At 42.4% G+C, this 22,552-nt stretch overlaps 1 protein-coding gene across 2 annotated transcripts; it reads right to left on the reverse strand.

Annotated features, from left to right (window-relative positions):
• Positions 1 to 1,137: 1,137 nt before the first annotated feature.
• LOC119027332 (synaptopodin-2) lies at positions 1,138 to 21,444 on the reverse strand. 2 transcript variants are annotated; one of them, XM_037112442.1, is made up of 5 exons: positions 21,234 to 21,444; positions 13,681 to 13,832; positions 11,698 to 12,494; positions 6,996 to 10,003; positions 1,138 to 3,208 (listed from the first exon to the last, which is right to left on the reverse strand). In XM_037112442.1, the coding sequence occupies exons 1-5, from the start codon at positions 21,339 to 21,341 to the stop codon at positions 2,609 to 2,611; spliced, it is 4,665 nt and encodes a 1,554-aa protein (XP_036968337.1). In that variant the 5' UTR covers positions 21,342 to 21,444; the 3' UTR covers positions 1,138 to 2,608. The 2 variants fall into 2 exon arrangements, with proteins under 2 accessions (XP_036968337.1, XP_036968336.1); XM_037112441.1 differs by lacking the exon at positions 1,138 to 3,208 and having other exon boundaries at positions 3,220 to 10,003.
• Between the last annotated feature and the right edge of the window lie 1,108 nt (positions 21,445 to 22,552).

Below are 22,552 nucleotides of genomic sequence, written 5' to 3' on the forward strand. Positions count from 1 at the left end.
AATAGGCTTTGATAGATCAAAATAATAGGATAACTATTTGAAATTATTAAAAGTAACAAAGAAACTGTGGAAACAGTTTCAAAAGTAATGGATGAGTGCATAAAATATCTTGCTTGTGGGGGCTGTTTAAATACAAACTTAGCCAAGCAGCCCAACTTTAGTTCATTTCTCTGAGAAAATATGACAACATCCAATTTAATATCCACATTCATATAATTAGTTAATATTATCCAGTTTGAAATCAATCGATATGTCAGTAACAAGACGGTTGTCATCGATGGAGGTGTTCCTGACTACGGGACGACGTGTACCGTGTACAAAGGGCAAAAATCCATTGCAGTCTCACAACATTGCAGTAAGGGTTGGAAACCCTCTGAGAAACCCTGACAAAGCTTTAACAACAAAAATAAAGTTGTGTCAGCTGCAATTCTCCTCAGTATCTGCGCTCCAGAACTGCAGTGTACAGCCAACAGTAAATAGTCTCAGTGACATCCAGCATGGGAACATGGCTCCCTCAGGGCCTGCAGACCAATCAGATACTATTTGTTTTAAATGCCATCATGTGATATAGGAGGGACGAAGACTTAATGGGCTGCACTCTATAGTCCAGTGACTATATATGTTTTAATTCACTCTGCTTAGTCATATTTGCTTCATATTTCTTAACTTTGTAACAAAAAAAAAGACAAGTAAAAGAAGGCAGTGAAGCAGTAAAGCTTGGCACAAAGAAAAGTATGCCAGGCACCACATACACTAAATGATTTATTTTAAAGCTGTGAGTTGCTCCTTTGATTCAAGCTCCTCCCTTTTAATAGCTTTTGGATTCCACACAGCATTTTTTTCAAAATCTAAATTGGTAGGGAAATAATGTCTGTTTATCATCTCCCTCTGTGTCCTTATCACTCATTCTCTAATGGTTCAGCTACAGTAGGTACCCTCTGTTATTATGTAACCGGTGGTCACCATGGGAACACGTCCCCACCAGCCCCTCCCAACTCAAACTGAGCGACGAGCGACTGTTTGAGACAACACATCACACACAAAGCTTCATGGGATGGTACAGCAAGTGACAAATCGCCCACAGCCAAGTATTTCACGCTTGGAATGGAGAGCAAAGAGCACAAAAACACAGTGCAGTTTGTGAAACAGTGCTATTGGGTTGCATTTATTTTTGTAAAGATGCATAATGTGAATCTATATCTGAATCAGTTAGCAACAGAAATTGATCAATTGCATTGTGACAATAACAGGAGTTGTTTTTAATTGAAGCAATACAGTGTAATTATCACATATACGCTATGTCAGGATGCTCAGGGAGACAGTTGAGTCACGGCACAATGCTGCACAATAAATCTGATTCATGTTTATGAGACTGCTTTGTGAGAATCACATAAGGACATTATGTACACTCTGTGGAAAGCACCAGCCTAGCTTTAATCTTTGGAGATGATTACAAGCCTTTAGCAAAAATCCCAAACCAAACACAAGCCACAAGCCCATTACATACTGTAAGCAATTCTCCCAGTGCCAGTAAACCTGTCATAAAACTAAAACCATCTTGTTTTGTGTGGTCATGATTAGTATTCATCCACATTCTTCAATTCAACTTTTACTTCCAGCTAAAAACTCCATATCGCTACATATACAGTGTGCTGGAATGTGACAATTAATTCCAGATTATCATAAAAAAAAAGGTATGTAAAACAGCCCATATTGCATTTTCTGTCTCTCATCTTTCCTCACTCTCGCTCTGAGTTGTTAACGACCACATGCTAATGCGCTAATTAAAATGCACCTGGTAAATAAGTGAATTAATCTCACTTATTAGAGCTTACATAACAAAACACTTACGCCCACAACGCGCTGAGTTACAGCACCAACCTTTCCCCAAGTCTGAAGTCTCCTCACCTCTGATGGATCTCTAATTGTACTCTGACAGTGACGAGATTTCCTGATCGAATAATCAAAACAAAACCATCCTAATAAAAGTGCACGATCACCGCAAGAACCAGCATGCTAGATAAGTACGTCCACAGCAGAAAAATTTAAACCAGCATGAGCAGCGAATCCATCCACAAATTCACAACCATTCAAGAGGCAGTCCTCGTCTGAAACCTTCTATACGATGGGTGTCTATTCCTCTCTGAAAGTTTCCTCAAACAGTTAAAAGTTGCTATGAAACAATTATTAGATGTCTCCACTTATTACTACTAAATACATCACTTCAAACTACAAACGCATATCCATTCAAAACTACGTACTCATCGCCTCAGCTGATATTCAGGCTCCCTTCAGTGTTTTACCAACCAATGAAATCATCCTAAAAATCATTCTTCTTCTCTATACATTGTTAAAGTAACAATTTCTGTTTACATCTGATTATGGCATGCAGGCATCTAATACATTTTACACTAAACATTTAAGAGCAACAAGTATTGTTTAAAAAAATGATATTAGTCTGTCAAACCGGGGGAACTCTTCACTCGTCACGATATTGTTTGTTTGGATATCGATGAATTAAAAAGGAACATGCTATAACTGCAGTACAATGTGTAATGGAATCAATGAGGCGTGGGATTTCACTCATTCAAGGTCACACAGTTGCATCCTACCGCTTCCAACTCCATGTGTTAGCTGTGTACACAGACTTGTAAGTTTGTCTCCCCAACGGCTTCTTATACTCAGAGCAGGATGCTGAGGGCCCCAGGTTTGCCTCTGCCACAGACCTCTGAGGCTGCCACTGTCTGGGCAGAGACCTGTAACCAGCTTGACTGGCAGTGGTGGAGACAGGGCTCCTTGTTGGAGACGCAAACGATGGCAGCGGAGCTCGACTCTGACTGCGGCTCATGCTCGGGCTCCAAGTTTGGTTGCCTGTTTTCTGCGGGGCCTGGTAAGAAACCTTGGCCATCCACGCTGCAGGCGGCTCGGGCAGCATTTTCCGCTGGGCTGCCAAGTGGACGTTGGAGGCAAGGGTTTGCTGAAAGTTCTGGAAGGCAAAGGCTTCATCCACCAGGCCCAGGGGATGCCGGGAGGCAGCCTCCCAGGGAGTAGGGGGTTTGTGGCCCTTCTCCAGCCAGGATGTTTGCCTTATTGGGGGGGTTGCAGAGGCCCGTGCTGGAGGCTTGGGGGAAGAAGAAGCTGAAGCTGACTTCTGGCCTGTGAATGGTACTCTGGCTGGTGGGGAAAGGGAGTAGCTCCTGCCAAGTGCCTGTAAAGAAAGATTCAGACATGTTTGTTTTTAGTAAGGGCTCATTTTTGTTTGGCTGACTGGCAGTCTGGCCAAATCAAACCAGCTTGTAAAACGTTGGAAAATAGAACAGCTCTTTGTAAACACATTTCTTTTATGTACTGTAATACTGTAACATTGTGTTTGATGTAGCGGTGAGTATTGTGTATTTAATATGTAAAACCATTTAATAGCTAGCAAAATGAATTACTGTTAAAGTTTTCAAAGGCTCAAAAAACATATTATGTTAAATTATTGTGGACTTAATTGTCCATTCCACAGTAAGCCTCCTCAACACAGAGCTTTAGCATTTATCCAAACAGCGTGGACTGCCATCTTATTTCTTAGAATAACTGGCTTATGAGAGTGCACGGGGTTCCCAGAGTAAGCCACACTGAGCGTGTTGTCGTTGGATCTGCTTTGCGAGACAGCAGCCGAAGTATGACAATGAGATGGTGAAACTGCTAAATGCACAACACTAAAATCTTCATTAGGATGCCTAGACAACTGAGGGTTATGTGGGGCGACGAAGCAACTCTGAAGCGTTCATCAGCTCTGACATTACAGTCTGTTGAATATGGCAGACAGGCAGAAAAAGGCAGTGCTGCCATCCTCTGGTGAAAGATGTGTAGGATCAGCAGATGGCAAGAGGCGGCAAGAGTGAAAGAAATGGACAGAATAGAAGTGCAGTGCAGTCCTAAAAAAAGAAAATAATGGAGCTGAATGAGTCAAAGGGGAATGAATTATCTGCTGACTCAGGAATCTGGTAGGCCTAAAATGCCTTTGGCAGCGTTATCCTGGATTAGGGCAGACAAAAGAATGTCCGAGTAGATTAGTAGAGAATCTAAGCTACCATATTTTCATTCTACTAGGGGAGATTTTCCTAGATGACTATACAATAACCACACATTGTTTATGTCCATTATGTAGCTGCCATCCTGCAGAAATCAACATATATCTCAGAAATGAGGTGCGAGCAGATCTTAAGAGTTGGTGTTCACGATGGTGTGTGCATGCAGTAGCCTCCATTTTTGAGACGTGCTCAAAATAGTCACCATACACAAAAGTGTAACGGCTCTGTTTGTGTAGGGCTGTGGTAAGCTAAGGGTTCCAGTAAATTCCTTTTAATGCATAAATAACACATCAAATGGAGCCTTAAGTTGGCATATTTCTGCTTCTGGAGGAATCTGACTCCTACTCAGTGTCTCTTTATCAAACAGACTTGTTTGTCATTGCACTCTTTGGACACATTTACTCCTGAACAGTTGTGTTATTCAGACATACATCGATTTAAATATTAAAACAAATAATTGGCCTTTCTGAAAATGTATGACACAACGTGTATATACATGTCAGTAGGGGCTCGCTGACCTGACCTCCATAATTATCCAGTGAGGTGGCCTGCATATTCAGTGAAGTCACCGATCTATTAATACCCTTCAAAAATGCATCATCGGGTAGTCATCCGTCAGGAATGTGCTTGTGAAGCATTCAGCTCAATAGCAGTAAAAGTAGGTGATTTGGATAATGAGGTGTTCCTGGCCCTTTATAGAGTGCATGTTGTATTTTACTGTTGAAAACTCAATTTGGACCACTGGTTTTGCAAACAAATATTAGACATACATGTCAGTCTAATTCGATAGTACAGACTGATTTGTGGCTAAATAAGTTTTTGTCCAAGCAAATAATATAAAAATCTCTCACTATTTATTGTACAGGTGGAGAGGTGGTGAAATTCCACATTGGATCTGATCTAATTTTAATTGAAAGATGAAAAGAGAAGAGACTTGAAATAGAAGAAACCCAAAAAAGCATGCTCAAAAGAAAAAAGGATAGGAAAGCCAAACAAGGATAAAAGACATTTTAATGGCACTGCAGTGAATCATACAGAAAGTGCACTACGAAGAGAAGCACACAAAGGGAAAGGAAAAAGAAAACAACATGAAGAACAAAAGCAGCCCTGTACCAAAAATATATTTGTGAACATCACCAGGCTGGTTATTCTTTCAATAAATCTTCTTTTGTTAATCATCTAGTCATATAAAACAAAAGCAGTGACACTACTAGAGTGGCCAACACTATATATTTTTCTGTTATCAGAAAAAAAGAAATACTATGAGGGCCTCTGATAAAGTAGCTTTCACTGGCTTAAGTTGAAATTTAAGCCTACTATCTCTGGACCTCAGCACTCCCTCCCACAAGGCAGTTTAAATATAGTGCCTAACATGATGCAACAGCTGTTAAAAAGCTTAAAATAAAATTAACCCACTTAAGTAGGTGTTGTGGGAAAGCCCCCAAATAATAAATAATTTACTGATTAAAACATCTGAAGATCAAGCAAGACAGAGCTAGTTACTTTTTGTAAGGAGAACTGCTGTTTTCACCAGGCTTGACTTGAAACCCCACAGAGTTGTTACATAATCCCTGCACTTACGACATCACTGACATAGCAAATTTAGCCTTCTGCTTGGTATCATTACACCCCACAGACCCCGCCCATCTCCCTCACTATTTGTTATCTTTATTTTATTCATTCAGTTGATTTATTTTTATCAAATAAGATTAGGCATGTTTCATATTTTCTTCTTATCAAAAGTCAACTTCCTGGTGTCACTGACCATTCGCGTCTGATTGCATTTTTCTCACAATTGTCTTTCATTTCTGACTGAACATCATGCTCCCCTACATTCTTACTTTGCCACCACTTTAGATTCTTATCTTCAAAATCACACTATAGTGATTTTGATCTATAGTTTCCATAGGCATCATTATCTATTAACATGTCAAAATACACAGGCTTTATAAACCTCTGTTTGGATAATGTATGTCTCATAAAATATACTTACATCCCACTCTTATCATTATGTTCTTAATCTTTGTTATTCTATTTGCATTACCTCAAACAACTTTGAATATGATAGTAATTGCAAATATTACTTTAAATGCAAGAGCACCAACCCGTTGACTCAAGCACACTAGGCATGTTAATCTACCAGAATCACTCTTTATCAACTGCTGTTGGCTTCCACACCTGAGCTGAGCTCTTTTTTGCTGTAAATTTAGGTTTTGGAGCAGCCATATTATTGCCACCTGCTGCTGATTCAGGTCTTGCAGCTACAGGAAAACTAGGAACAGTGTAGCTACTGGGAGGCGGTGGCTGGTAAGGCACTGAGGGAGTTGCCAGATAGGGAGGGCTATTGGTGGGTGGGTAAGGGGCCTGCGGTGCCTGTTGGTAGGTAAGGTTCGGGGACTGAGGACCTTGGATATGATAAGCGGGTGGGGCAGGTTGCTGATATTGTTGGTTATATGCTTGCTGGTATGGACCTCCAGGAGGCTGTGGATAAGGGTTAGAGGGAGGATAAACTGGGTTCTGCTGGTAGTGGCCATCATGTATCATAGGCTGCATGGGCATCCCGTAAGGTTGCTGGGGGTATGGGGCATTAAATGGTCCAGCTGGCTGTATAGGGGCCATTTGCTCATATCTAATTGGTTGGTTTTCGACAGGAGGGTTAGGAGGTAAAGAGTCTGGCTTAGGTGTAGGGGGCTTGTTAGCCTCTGCTGCTGGGCCAAAAGTAAAGAGTGAGGAATTAAGTTGATAGGGTTGATGCTTCATAACCTCTACAACACTGAGGGGTTTAGGGGCAGGCTTTTGCTTCTCTTTCTGTTTTTTCTTGGTTGAAGGGCTACTTGGAGGGGGCTGCTTTGTCGCTGCTGGGGGGTAAAGAGGGGACTGAATAGGATTATATGCCAGTGGAGGTGGAGCACGTACATTAGGTGTATATTTCCACTCAGTTGGCAAAGAAGCAACTGGCGATGTTGACCGGCTTTCCTTGTTTGCTTGCACAGTCTCAGAGTCCACAACAAACTTCTCCATACGAGACTGCCTCTTGGCAAACATATCAGCTCCTTTTCCTCTGACGGCTGGCATCTCAAAAGATGAACCTTGCGATGATGGGTTTAAGACAGTGGCCATTGGGTTGATGGGTGATGAAGCCCTCTGACCAAAGGCAAACGAGTGTATCCGCTGTGGTGGGGGTGGTGGGGTCTGGTTTTGTGGGGCATTTTGTGGTGGAAGCCAAGGCTTTGGAGAGGGGTGCGTGTTCACCATTGATGCAGAAACATTCACAGGTGTTTGCTGTGTCTGTGGAGCCCAGGCACTAACAGGTGTCTGAGGCTGTGGCTGAGCTGAAGGCCATGTGCTCATTGGTGGCTGTGGTGAAGAATTTGAAGTGGACTGTTGCCAGTTTGGCTGTGGTGTGGGCTGGGGTGGAATGGGCTGAGCCCAAGGGGGTTGTTGTTGGGTCTGATTTTGGTCTTGGGCCCAAGAACTCATTGGATTCTGACCATGTTCTGCAGGGTGCTGGCCCCATGATGGTTGAGACTGAGCCTGGGCAGGTACTGGCGCCCATGGATTCAAATTGGCTTGGGGCTGTGCTGGAGGTTGAGCTTGGCCTGCTTGGATCCAGGGTGGCTGAACTTGTGCTTGAGTTTGTGATGGAGGCCATGTATTCATTGAAGGTTGCTGTTGCTGTTGAGGCTGAGCTGAAACCCAAGTTGGTTGAGGCTGACCTGGTGCTTGGGCCTGTGGCCATGCTTGTTGTGGAGCCTGATGCTGTGGTTGCTGAACCCATGGTGGTTGTTGCTGGGATTCTGGTTGACCCTGCTGAACCCATGGTGGTTGTGCTTGGGACTTTTGCTGGGGTTGTTGCATCCATGGTGGTAGAGGCTGAGTTTCTGTTTGTGATGGCTGTGCCCATGGTGCCTGGGGCTGCTGCTGCATTGGCTGGTCTTTAGGCTGACCCCAAGTTGGTTGCATTTGCTGCTGATTTGGCTGCTCATTAGAGCGTGTCCAGGGTGGCTGAACCTGTGGCTGAGACAGTGTTTGCTCTTGGGGCTGTGCCCAGGGTGGCTGAACCTGTGGCTGAGACAGTGCTTGCTCTTGAGGCTGGGCCCAGGTTGGCTGAGCATTTGTTGGAGCTTGTATTTGCTCTTGAGGCTTACTCCAGGATGGCTGGTTTGGAGGGGTCCAAGTATTTGTTTGAGGCTGTGCTTGGGTCTGGGTAGGTTGACGTGTCACCCAAGGAGGCTGTTGTGGTGACTGAGGCGGTTCCTGTGGCTGCGCTTGAGCTGGATGCCAAGAATTGTTAGATGGCTGCTGTTGTGCTTGTGTTTGTGCTGCAGGCCAACTAGTTGCAGGAGCATGCTCAGGCTGCATGGTAGAATTCATCTGACCATGTTCTTCCTGTGCTGGCAGTTGTTGAGATTTAGGCTCCGGAAGAGTCCATGTGGGCTGTTCCTCTGTGGCAGAGCTAGCAGGAACTTCCTGGGGGGCAGGGGGGGGAGAGGGCTCAGGGGCAGGTGCAGGGGCTGGCTCTAGTTCTGGAGCAGAAGTAGTCTCTGTGGTGGGGGCTACAGCAGGTGTGGACACACTATTTTCAGCTTGCTGAGGCATGTCCTGGTTGGTCACTTCAATCTGTGGGCACCAAGGAAAAGTGCTGGGGTTGATCACAGGTTTCGGAGCCACTGGTGGAGGAGTCTTGTGTTTAACTGAGGACTGGAGGAAATTACATGCCTCAGCCCCAAGGCTAAGGTAGTCTTCTTCAGGTCCTGACTCAAAACCCTTCTTGTCACTCCTGTTGAGGAGGTTTAGCAATACTGGGTTAGGGGATACTTTTGGTGCTTCCTTAAATGTGAACATGGGCTTGCCAGTGTTTCTCTTCCTTGCTTCTGACAAAACACCAGTTTTAATTGCAGGGGTAGAAATGCGCTCATCCCGGGAAGCTATCTGCTCTCCTTGGCCTACGGAATCTTGATTGGTCCCACTCATTGCGGGAGAATAAGGGGTAGTTGTCATGTTCTCTACTGAGAAAGGCTTTGCAGAACGATTGCTGAAAGAACTCTGCATTTCACAGGCTTGATGTTGGACTGTGCCGTTGACATTTGTAGTATAGTGTTGCAGTTGTTGTTGCTGTTGATGATAGTCTTGCTGCTGCTGATACATTTGCTGTTGTTGATAATGCTGTTGTTCATACTGCTGCTGCTGATACTGCTGTTGGTATTGTTGTTGTTGTTGTTGCTGTAGTTGTTGTTGGTAATTCTGTTGTTGCTCATAGTACTGCTGCTCTTGATATTGCTGGTATTGTTGTTGCTGTTGGGTTTGTTGTTGGTACTGATGTTGCTGTTGGCTTTGTTGATGTATATTTACATCCATGTAAGCATGGCCCTCTGTTGTGGACTGCATGTAGGAGTGCTCCACTGCCTTCTTTTCAATCTCCTGTATTCCTTCCACTGGGATACCTTGGCGCCTGAGCTCCTCATGTTCAGCAGAAATCTCATCCATTCTTAGACGCCGCTGGGCAAACATTTGGGCACCCTTGCCTTTGGTTTCGGGCAAACACTCCATCTCTGCTTGGTTGTTCAGGTTCCTTTCAATTTCAAGGAGACCCTTATCAAAGTTGATAGTCAGCACACCTTTGCTGCTATGGGCATTAGTGACAAAATTCTTGTCTACTTCAGAATCGTTAGGAGCCACAAGGGTAAATTCAACAGTATGGTTTTCTTCCTCGTCCTCTTCGTCGCTGTACTCTGGCTCGTCTTCTCCTGTGCCGTAGCTGACAAGTGTGTATTTCTTGGCCCTTTGCCGATGTTTCTTGAACATCAACACCCCCTTGTTGTTGGGGTTGGGCGGAGCAGCCGTAAGAAGGAGAGCAATACGTTTACATTTGGACTTGGCCTCTTTCACCTGCTTCTCAGACAGACTCTCGCTGCGCCTGAGCCCTGTATAGAGAAGGAAAACAGAGTTCAGTGATTAAAATAAAGAGATCTAGACAGGTGAGTCATTAAAAATACTAGGATAAAATCACCTGAAATTATAGGCATCAATAACATACAGTGGAATAAAGATCAAATCATATAATTTATTTAGTTTGGGGTTCAAGACAAAAAAAAACTTCAAAGCAATTTTTGCACACTGATCATGTAATTATAGTTGACTAAACTTACTTTTTAAATATGAATGTAGAAAGTTTTTTTGACATGCCCATCCTGAATATCAGGCAAAAATACACTTATGTTTTATCATATAAACCGCATTTTGTTTTAGCGCTCATCTGACGAGTTAAAGAAGATCTTGCACTATAAACATAACTTGACAAATTAAGTTTTGAAACAAAGTTAAGCCAAGCACAAAGCAATTCATTTCACTATGTTAAATTACAGTGAAATCAACCTTCTGCAAATAAATACATGTTAAAATTACATTTTACATTCTCAGTAAGAGCTCAAGCAGCAATGACAACAGACCAATAAACTATTATAACAATATGCACTGTTTAACTGGTCTGAACATACAACAAATATGCTGTAAGCTAAGCTATTGACTGATCATACCACATGAGAAAAATCACATTACATATATTCTTACTTTCATCCAGTCAAAGCCATGCATTCTTTCTCATTTGTGATTGTATTACTTCAAATTTGCCAATTTATTTATGATGATTAAACATCAACCTATATAACAACTATGAAATTCTCTGATCCATGGCTTATATCCTGAGTTGTTACACAGACAATGGACCAAAGAAAGATTAAAATAGCCTGCATGCAATAAATCCACCAGGACCACAGCGTCTTCACCAGTCCTTATCTGTAAGTTCACAAGCTGTCCACTTCAAACCTTCTGTTGTTCTTAAATCTGTCACACTCGCTGACACTTGTCAGTCCGATGAGAGACATCACACGACAACCGCAATCTCAAACGATCCAACAATTCAAGGCAGCAATAAAAGAACAGTAGGCTTACGTTTCTATAATCCTGCAAGACTAACCTGAAGGTGGAGGGGACAGCGGGAGTGAGCAGCGGAGTCACTTTTTTAGCTCAGTTAAAGCACTCAGTTTGAAAGGATCAGGTAACGGGCTAGGGGAGCACATGCTGGTGTCCGTCAAAGGGCCACTTCTGCAGGCATCATCAGCGTGCTGGTGTTATATTTATGTCTTCAACACAGCTCGGAGGAACGCCTCAGTGTCCATATTCATCATCAAACCTCTTCAAATGGATAATTTAAGATGTTTTAGTGTAATAGCTTCTCAGATTGATCAATTCAGTGTTGTTTTTTAAAAAAAATTCTTTATATATTTCTTTTGTTGAGTGGCACGTTCCTATCTGCACCGTGTCTCCCTACTGTCACTTCGACTCTGTCATCATTCAGGTTAGACCCGGATGTGTCTGCTTCCATTCAGAGGAACGAGTGCCCTCCTCCAACTGCATACTATTTTGAGGAGACACACACACACTGGACATCAGGCCTTGGAATGCACACATGCTGTTGACAAATGCAATTTAGCATTGCCCCATTAGCCTGCAGATTCCATCTTAAAGAGCAGATCTGTATGACCCACACATTCAAAGAAAGAATGCACACAACAACTTGACTCCATGGTAAAAATGGAAATGGTCTCCAGATACTTACTGGCGTGTCTTGCCCGATGCTTGCTGGGTTTGTCTTGATCCCCCTCAGAATCAGAGTCCTGCTCTTCAGCCGGTGTCACCTCATCTGAGGGAATTCCAAATGTGACGGTAAAAGACCCGGGAACTCCCTCAGAGTGCCCTCCTCCTTCTTCTCCTTCACTCTGGGATCCAACACTTCCACTGACCCTGGAGCCACCCACACTCAGGATGCCCCTCCCTGCTCCTGATGCTTCTGACTGCTGCAAAATGACCTCCACCTGCCCCAGCATCGAGGGGGAGCTGAGCACCACCCCACGCTGCCCGAGTGGCTCTCTGACAGCACTCGGCACATAGTGTGATGTGGTGGTGGTGTGGATCGTCTCAACGGCCTCTCTGTTTGAGACTTCTCCCTGGATCCCAATGGCACTCCCAAGAGAGGTGCAGCCCCCAACATCATCTAAGGTTTGCTCAGACAGCGACACCTGCAGCTCAACCATGTCCCCTGGGGAGAAACACCGCTGCACTTCGTCATCATTGTCCTTAAAACCAGGTTTTCTGCCTCTTCGATCTCCAGATGAGGGAACATGTAGCTCGGTGGAAAGCAGCTGGGGCCCCCTGGGAAATGCTATGTCGCTGTCCGACTCCCCATAGTAGGCCTCATCCTGGGACTCAGATATGTAGAGTTCCCTTGGGCTTTGGGACCTGTGCTTTGGGGAGAAGATGTGGAGTGTGGTGCTTTCTAAAGCCACAGCAGACGACTCCCTCTGACCACAGTATGTCTCTTCTGGTTCATAGTCTTCTGGGGCGATGGAGCAGTATCTTTCAGAGGAGAAGGTAGAATAAGAATGAGAGAATGGTGTAAGTTATTTTAGTGCAAAAACCACTGTTGACAATTAATAATGATAATATATGATATATACATATCATGTTCTTTAAACGGACTTGAGTGAATTTCGGACTCATACATTTACTCATACATTAAACCATTAATTTCAGTATCATCTAACATTTATTTCTACTTTATTTCCATACAACAGACAGATTTCTATGTTTTTGCTCATTGTAATTACAGCACTATTTGAATAAGCAGTACATCATCACTGAGAAATGGAGCCACTGGATTGTTAAGGATGCAAAGCCTGTCTCCCATTGCTTAAGTTGTCAAAATAATCAAGTAGATTTAATCTCCACGCAGCAAGTTAAATGAAAGGGTCAGGCCGCTGAAGAGGAAAGTAATCATGCTTCAACATCGTTCCGCCTAATTTCTACTTTCAAGGTCAGCAAGGAATAGCATAGCAGAGTCTCATTAAGTGTGACTGCAGTCATTGAATTTCAGTCAATTAGACTTCAGTAACTAGTCCGTATGAGTGACATATCATAATTTGATAGCCAAAAGCTTGGGCCAGTTGCTACATGATTCTTAAAAAAACACTACGCTGTGCTTGTAGCCACAAAAAACATGACTTAGAATAAGAAAACATGCAGATTCAACTTTAGTATTTGTTCAAAGCAACTGTTCATTCTGCAGTTTAAATGTGGGCTCACAAAGGTGCAAACATGTGAGAGAAAATGTCACCCTGATAAACACACTGCCAATACCCACTGAGTAATTGCTGAGCAGCTGCATATCAATCAAGGCACACAAATGTGTAACACATTGGCCAAGCCAGCTGGAAGGTCAGCCCGGCTGACACACATGAGCTCACTAATACACGCACAGACAAGGCTTCATAAATGCTGTATACATAGACAGAGTGGGTCACTGAACTATGCAAAAGGCACAGGTCATAAAACAACATGCGATCTAAATGCTAATGCAGAGGCGCAATAATCATGCTGCATTGCTGCCGTGAAGGACACACAGCCCTGCGTGGCTCACTTGTCATGTACACATATCGTAGTATGAAGCGTGCTGTAGAAATGGACAGACATTTTTAAACTTGCTATTATGTTTATGTTGTATTTCCTGCAAGTCAGTAACTGAATGGGTGGTGTGTGACACTACCTTTTAAGAAGGAGCTGCAGACAGTCGATGGACGTGTCGATGAGTGCAAAGGCTCGTAGGAGGGTAAGATCAGCACACGGCTCTCCATTGAGTGACACCACCTCATCACCTTCCTGCACTCCAGCCAGGAAGGCACGACCACCTTCCTCTACCTGTGGAAGACAAATCATAATAAGAGGGGAAAAACACTGAAAACAGTCACATCTCATACTACATTAGTTTCTATTATCAACTAGGTGACCTCTTCAGAGATCGTAGCCATTAGTATCCCAACTCCGAAAACACAATCTCTCAGATAAAGATCTGTGAGACACGCCTGATAACCTTCACACACAACCCAGCTATGACAGTTCTTCTATTTAAAGGAAGTTAAAATAAATCATCTTTGAGATGTCTTCAAGTGAGGTCACACTGAAGGAGCTTTTCCGCTAGGTCAGTGACACAAAACCATTTTTATCTGGGAACGCAAGACGACAACAGTACTTTAGCAGTATTTTTAAAGATATGGTACAATACACATTCTCATGAGAATATTATGAAAGGACTCTACTTTTTAGTGGTGCATATATACAAGAGTTAGGCTGTAAATAATAATAATGAAAGCAAAACAGAAAATGTGTGTGAACAGTGGTGTATGTTAGCACTGAGCTAAGTGCAGCACTCGTGGCCTCCACAGATAAAATGAGGCTTCTTTGGACTGATAAATGTGTTACTCCCTTTGGTATTAAGTTGAAGCTAGGCAATGGGTGATAAAGACAATAAGTACATCCTAAGTGAGTCCGATAAATATATACTTTTGCAGCCTGGATCATTAATATCTGAGAGAAATCAAAGGAGGATTATGGAAGGTGAGCAGTGGCCTTTGGAAATGAAATATAAAAGTACAAGATCAATGAGTCACTATAGAGTAAAGTAACTTAACACAATTCACATAGCAACAGTAAGCATCACTGATATTGAAAACACTGTCGGGCTGTACTTTGTATTTAACCATGCAGCTGCACATTACTGCTGTAGCCCCGCTCTGTGCAGATCCGTTTAAAGGGCACCTCTTTACACAGTTAAACTAATGACTGATGGATTCATTCCCTTGTAATTGGATCTTGAGGCCTATGAAATGGTTCATTAATAACAGAGTTTAATAAGGAGAAAAACCCCATACATTTTGCACAAAAGGCCACTTACACAGAAAGGGGCATAAATGATTACTTAGGTATGTAATTAGAGGACGTGCTCTCGAGACATTTTTAAGGTTTGCTTAGTTCCTCGGATCAGTAACGATCGGAGACATGTTACTAGACTGTCAACTGTCAATAAAGACAAAATGCCATGAAAATAATCTTAAATTTTCGCAACGATAATGCTCCACAACTCAATTCACTCACCACAATGAGGTGGTGTATCCTAATCTATGCCTTTGCTAATTACCCTCAAGGATTGATTAACCCAGTTGTGTTTATGATGCATGCAGGTTAAACATTGACGCACATGTTATTCTGCACTCGATCATGCTAATGCTCCTTTACAACCACACAACGTTACTTCAGGTTGATTTATTCCATCACAACGTCAGGCTACTAAACAAAATCAATCTCAGTTTCTTATGTTAAACTTCCTGTCAACCTCCTGGCGGGCAGCAGTCACATCAGTTGTGAAACTGCACTGAGCTCAGTGCTTAGGCATTTCCAAAACTGTAGCTATCCATATCCATGTTTATTTTAACAGAAAAATATTAAGTCTAACCGGGCAAGGCTGAGCTGCATGTCGAAGTGTCCTTGAGCAAGATACTGAACCCCACATTGCTCACTAGTGAGGCCCTGCGATGAGCTGGCGACTTATCCAGGGAGCACCCTGCCCTCGCCCTGAGACAAGGCTGGGATTGGCTCCAGCAGCAACACCCCGTGACCCCATGGAAAGGGATAAGCGGTTCGGACAATGACATGACATGACATGACATGACATGACATATTAAGTCTAACATTTAAGTCTAAGTTGATTTCTCTCATTCCTTACTGGATTGTCTTAAGTTGTGCTCACTGCTCTAGTTTAGTTTATTGATGGAAATCTCTAAAAAAAAAAAAAAAAAGTCTCAAATCAAAATATTAAACCACACAAAAGGTTATCTCAAATATCTTCCACAAAGGTCACTGATCAACTCCAAGAGAACACAAGTTCGACTCAAGACACTTGCAGCAAGACAACCATGTCACTAGATGGCACTGCAGACACACACATCTTTTGCTGCTGAAGGGAGGAAGAGGAGAGTCCCTGCATGAACATAACATCAGCATGGGTAAAATACACACACACACACACACACACACACACACACACACACACACACACACACACACATACAAAACATTTCATGCAACAAATTCAAAGCATAGATTTAGAGATATTCTGTGCCAGAAACATTTTATCACACATCCATTTCACATTTTCAACATTTTCTGGGAAGCTTTAGATGCTTGTTGAATCTTGTTTCATTTCTTGTAGCAGATGTAAAATCAAATCCTTCTGCATCCATTAAAAACAAGTGTTCCAACATATGCTGTATATTTGCAAGAAGCACTACTCTCACTGTCTATTTACTATATAAGCTTAAAAACACAGACTCTAGGTCTAATGTAAGCAACATCATGGGCAATAAAATTAGTGCACTTTGCTATATATACAAAATATTTTATGAGTTGAAAACCCCTCTGAGTTTTTAATAGTTAACAGTGTGCAAACAGGCCCTATAAGGCGGCCTGTGTGCCTGTCTATTGGGACTCACTCCTCACTACAGGGAGCACGGTTTGCTTGGAACGCCACGGCAACCACTCCTGCTCCAAAAAAGGAGGGGAAACATTTGTCGTTGTCTCTCCTCGCAACACAAAGATACACAGACAGTCAGGCGATGTTCAAAGGAGGCAGATACGGCCTCATTCGTGGTTGTCATACGCTGCTCGGAAAGGGAGACACAGCCTCGAGTAATCGGGCAGGAAAGGATAACAAATAAATGCTACTGTGTGTGTCAGAAGAGGAGAGCATGAACAGTGGGGGCCTGTTCTTTTCTATTAAAGTGCTTTCCAGACTTACCACTGACATCATGTGGGGCCACAATTAAACAACATTATACACACACGTTAGCCTCGGCTGCCCATTTTCAAATTATCTCCTTAATAGGCTCCAACACAACAGAAAATCACAGGAAACACAGAACTGCATAATGTGTGCATGTAGCCCCCAGCGGTTCCTGCTCTTCACAGCTTTAAGCAATTACGTTTTTTTCATTTTAGGAAAATATTTTCCAGCTGCCGTACAGGTAAATGCTCACACCATGTGGGAGGATGGGCAATGTCTTTATTCACTCATCTGTTCCTTTTTTGTCTTTCAGGACAGGTGAAGATCTTCTTTTTTTAGATTTTAGTTCTCTTAAGTCATGTACAAAAAACATTCTCATACAACAGAAGTGATGTACTGTACAATATTTTGCTACTAGCTCATTTTTAACTGCCCCGCTAAACCAGTTAACACAAATACAACTTCTAAACCCAATGAATAATGAAATCAATCACAGATCCAAATATATATTCCCACCCCCTGCTAACAATTTCCAGCTAATTGCGAACACATTGCATTGCATTATGCTGAGTTATACTGCACTGGGGTTTTCCAGGGGCTTTATTAAGTCTCTACACTAAGTTTAGCTCAGACTATTTGAGACAAACCTTTCTTCATTTTATTTTTTCTTTTCATAGAATATGCAATATCTGCCGCGAGGGATCTCTCAGTCACAACAATATAAGCCATAGTTTGGTGACAGTGTGAAGCAGCGTGGAATCATGGGAGTTGATGTCGTCATTCATAAAATCTGTCTTGGTTTACTCGGGCATGGACAAAGTTTTAGAGTTTAATTTCTGTACTATTTAATCACGTTTGCCGAAGAAGAATGTGTGGAATAAAAATCATGTTCTGTGGTATCGATGAGGCTCTTTTTCTTTAAAACTGTCCGCGATGAGTCCAAAGGTGTTAAAGGAGTGCAATGTTAGAACCAGCTGGCTTTATTTCCAAACCTGGTACCTACATTACCCACAATGCAAGTTAGCCACTGAGTGACATCAGTGTGATTTATCAGATGACATGCAGCTTTCTCTGGAGTCACAAATGGTTTAATGCTAGTTGTTCACACATGCAGTAGTGCTCCATGAGACCTGCAAACACACTTTAATTAGTCAAACTGGTGGAGTTACCCTTTAAGCTCCCTCAGTTCTAAAATTGTTTACTGTTATTGCACTGTTATGTTATTCTGTTGGACATATTGAATTTCATGTATGTTGTAGTGCAACTGAGAGACTCTTATATAAGCTTTTCATCGCACTGTGTGACAATAAAGTCAAATTAAACTGAAACATTATGACCATATAGGATCCCTTTATCCATAATCTTGTGAGTCACGCTGAAGTCCAGCTTGGGCGGCACTGGCAGAGAGCATTCACAGCTGGGAACACTGCAACTCATAACTGTATCCTCATAACATGAAGCCGTTGGAGACTTGGCCTTCGTCTGTTTAGATGATGTGAAATAGAAAAAGGGGAAAACTTGCACAGTCATCATGTGAGGTCACTGCTTTCTCCCAGAGCCAGGATGTAGATGTTTTGCTGAGGAAAACACAATGCCAGAAACATCCAGCGATGGAAGGAGCTGTGAAGTACTTTGTTTACTCTGGAAAAAAAACAGCACCGAATGAATGCAGCAACGGCATTTAGCGGATTGTTTGGCAGCTTAATAAGGTTCCTATGGTGCGCTATTAGGGCCGAGGCATCCGCGACAAGAGCCCTCATTGCTCTGTGAAGGGCAGCATAACCCAGGGGAGGGATGGTTGTAATTCAAGCTGTGAATATAATTCAATGGAATGAGGATCAGGTCTCACTAGACTTGCATTAAGATTACAGATTTTTGTCATTCATTGCTCATTAACTGATCTGATGCATGTTGACGCTCCACATACCGAGATGGCATACCTTAGTAATTAGCAGTCCAAAATGTCTCCTGTTCAGGTTGGATTCAAGAAACTTATCTTTTAAGAATATCATCCAAAACAAGCATAACGTTGCTACCATAGATCAAATTTAAATTGCTCCAAGTTTTGCTAGACGTGAGTATTTGTGGGTCACCACTTGTAAAATCTTGTATTGTGCCGTTTCTGTAGCTTTAAAAAGAGTGACCTCATCAACTTTGTACTCGGGCCAGGACTCCAAGAAAAATACTGCTCTCCCTTATATGGAGAGAACCTTTTAAGAGTGGATACCCCGTGCCCTTACACTGTACTGCCTGTCAGTACACTGAACAATCACTCTGTCCCAGAAACAAAACACACTTCCCACCACATTCAACAGAAGCTTTAAAACAAAAACACATTTTATCAGACACGGGAGAGCCTCCGGGTTAAGAGTCTTTGTCATGATCTTGGTATGTTTGCTTTTTTTGACTTTTAACTAACAGACTTGGCTCTCTGCCCTTCCTTGGAGAAGAGTTTGGAGGTATGTTTAGAGTTATGCCTTCCAGATGAGGTGGACTGAAACCCCCCAGATGTCCTCGTCTGAGGCATCATATGTAGCTACTTGACTGTAAAAGGCCAACACTTAAAAGCAGTGAATCACAGGTATCTTATGTAACATGTGAGAAAAGTTACAGTTGCCTTAAGAGAAAGATCGAAACTGAGGCAACAGAGGTGGGGAGCACTCCCCCAGAGACGCTCGCAGTTATTTTGTTCATGAAACATCACTGTTGCTGTTATTTTGTTGCATTTGGTAACACTTATTTTGTCTTGTGCTCAATCATTTTCCCATACACCTTGTGGAGGATTTGCATCAGTGTGATTCAGCCTGTTTCTGTCAATCCACAGTTATTACACTGGACACCTGTTAGCATACATTTGTGATTTTGTCTGTTTCTTTTTCAGCTCAAATTATGGAAACATCTTCAACATCCACCAACAGTATAAGGGTATAAACTTATTTTCACTTAGTACATACTTTCTTTTTTTATACAAGCCACTCACCAAGATATTTAGTCTCTTAAAGTCACCTGACCAGACGTTAATGAGCTCATCTGAAGGCTCGGTGGATCTGCATCCACTTGTTTGATTACAAGAGACAACTGATGTGAAAATAATATCTAATTCATACGGACGAACATCACATTTGTGGCCTTGATTGTTTTAAACGAGTTAAGCGTCTGTCATTCAAAATGATCTATTGATGCTCTCAGAGCACTTTCTTCTGCTGGAGCTTTGATGTGGCAGGAATGCAGCTAAGAGAAACATTTACGTGTTCACTACGTGGAGGACGAGCTGATGAGGGATCCATGCAGCTTGAGTACATGCGGACATGCGTCCCTATACCATATATAGAGCAGCTCTTCACAGTAAAGACATCTGGCTTTACCCCTCTGAGTGCACAGCTGTTTGTATTTCTGCATTCGTCTGACATTTTTATTTGAGCTTTTTTACATATTCGAGACCAAATGGGTGCCTTCCAACACTGTGAGGGTGAATTTATGAGAACTGATGTGCAGTAAAACTTCTGAACGTAACACAATCTGATTGGAGGTTCTTTTACGATTCATACACTTACACAAAGGCTCATTAACTGTGAAGGTGGTGACTGAATTGAGGCATAGGCTCTGCAGTATCTGGTGATATCACGCATGCAATGAATATAAAGTTTTGTTGTCATAAAAATGGCTTCAAACTTTTAAATGAATGAATATGTGCACATTATCATTAATACATATCAAGGTGTGATAGATGGGTAAAAGTATGAAGAGCTGACATGCAAATTGTGCACCAATAACAGCCTGATTCAGCAGTATTATCCATTTATACTGCCTCAAATTGTGTGGTGTCTTCACACCGTTACCTATATGGTTTATTGCCACATTATCAGGCTAAACAAATATTACAGCCTACAGTTTGCCTACCCTCCTCTCTGTCATGTGTTTGAATGTCCACTTCAAGTGACATCTGTGGGGTCATATCTGTGTTTTAGCCAACGTTATGTTTGTTTGGTATTCCTGCACATCCCTTTCACTCTCCTGGTGGGCTGCTCGTCTGTGCAATGCTTTTTGCTCTCTCGCTAAAGTCTTCATGAGTGATAACAGATCACACTGCCCTCAGCCTTCACACACACACACACACACTCTCTCTCTCTCTTGGCCTTGACCATATAAGGGTCCCGAGGAATCTCGCACCAAAACATGGCCAACGCACACAAAAATGCAGCGACGCGCACCGCTCCGAATAAATTCTCCTCCGTCAGAGTTTCAGTTAAAGGTTTTCACGGAATTACTCAGAAAGAAAAATAATAAAAATTGATACCAGACATGTGGGGCTCGAGGTCCAATCTTTTAGGTTGTGTAGGATCTCCACAATATGATTAATAAAACTCTCATCAGCCTGTTTTTAACATCTTTGCAGTGAGAGACCAGTAACAAAAATCTTATATTTCAAATTAACACTTTAGTATTAGTTAATTTTACGCATAGACAGACAGACAGATAGATACCTGGGAGACTAAGAAAGGTCTATAGGTGTCCCCCTCTCCCTCTCGCAGGGTGAATCCCCAGGGCGCACCACCACGCAGCGTCACGCAGATGTAATCCCCGGTGCCCATGCTGCGCGCAACTCCTCAGCCAATCCTCCACAGCGCAGTCATCGAGCTGTCAGCCGGACCAGCAGCACTTTGCAAGAACCACCTCCACCACACTGCTGTATAATCCCCATCATCTGAGTTCTCCCTCAGTCCAGCCCGCTCGGGAGGACGTCACGGCGCACGGATCCGCCTGCAGGCGTTGCATGCAACTGGTGGTGTGTCATGGAGAGCCAATAGAGCATTTCATGCTCTGTCTGACAGCCCCGAGCTGCAGCATCCTGATTAACCTGGGAGGACACGATACTCTGAAAACTGACTATTCTCAAAGTCTTGTGGAAAATAACCATTAAAGCAGAGATAAATAGCAAACAGCCTTTAAAGTACCTCAGCAACATGATGCTATTATTGTTAATGCAGAGATAATTGTATGTATCCATCTTATCTTAGGATTTTGCACCTCTAAAGCCTGGAAGAACTAATATTTAAATCTTCATTCTCGTTTGTTTCAGTGGTGAAATGTAACTTACTCAAGTACTCAAGTTCCTCCTGTTTTAAATGGTCAAATTGAATGATATCAGCCTGAAAATCACAGGACTTATCTGTTGTGGGGAAAGAAGTCAGGAGTGTGAATTTGAAAGATGTGTGAGCCTCCTTTCATTTTAAACAGAGGGGGAACAGTATCTGACAGTAGTATTCCAAGCTGTCAGGATGCGTTCAAGTGCAATCTGTTACTTAATACTTTTACTTTTACACTTTATACTCAGCTAAAGTAATTCCAGTGTTTTACTAGTTAGTTAGTAGTTACTTGTCACTTTGCAGATTCAGATAATTAGTACAGAATCTAGTCAGCCTACATGATGAATCATGATCAGTCTGCTTCTGTGCTTTTATACAAGTAAAATATTGTCTATACTGTAGTATTAGTACTTTTACTTTACTGGTATCTTAACTCATAATAATAATACTCATAATCTCAAGGGTTTGGCTTCATAACATCTCCTGTAGTGTTAGTGTGCTTTTTCTTCAGCCCAAATACAACCATGCAACATGCAACCACCACCCTAAGACATTTGTGACTTGTCCACCAAAATGAATCTCAGAAACATTTTCCCCATGTCATTTGTTTATTTGATTGCTCAATTGCAGCCAGCATCTCCTGTCACACATGATGCAATGATGTTCTCAAAACATATTCAAAGATTCTGAGCATAGATTTTACATTAAAAAAAACA

Source organism: Acanthopagrus latus, chromosome 10 (genome assembly GCF_904848185.1).
Source record: "Acanthopagrus latus isolate v.2019 chromosome 10, fAcaLat1.1, whole genome shotgun sequence".
In the NCBI taxonomy this organism is placed as follows: Eukaryota; Metazoa; Chordata; class Actinopteri; order Spariformes; family Sparidae; genus Acanthopagrus; species Acanthopagrus latus.

Excerpts from the sequence above, each read along its gene's own strand:
- LOC119027332 (XM_037112441.1), bottom strand. The coding sequence starts at position 21,341 with ATGGGCACCGGGGATTACATCTGCGTGACGCTGCGTGGTGGTGCGCCC. Across the intron at positions 13,833-21,233 it reads GACCTTTCTTAGTCTCCCAG|GTAGAGGAAGGTGGTCGTGC; the intron begins GTATCTATCTGT and ends TGTCTTCCACAG. Across the intron at positions 10,004-11,697 it reads GCATCGGGCAAGACACGCCA|GGCTCAGGCGCAGCGAGAGT; the intron begins GTAAGTATCTGG and ends TTCTCTATACAG.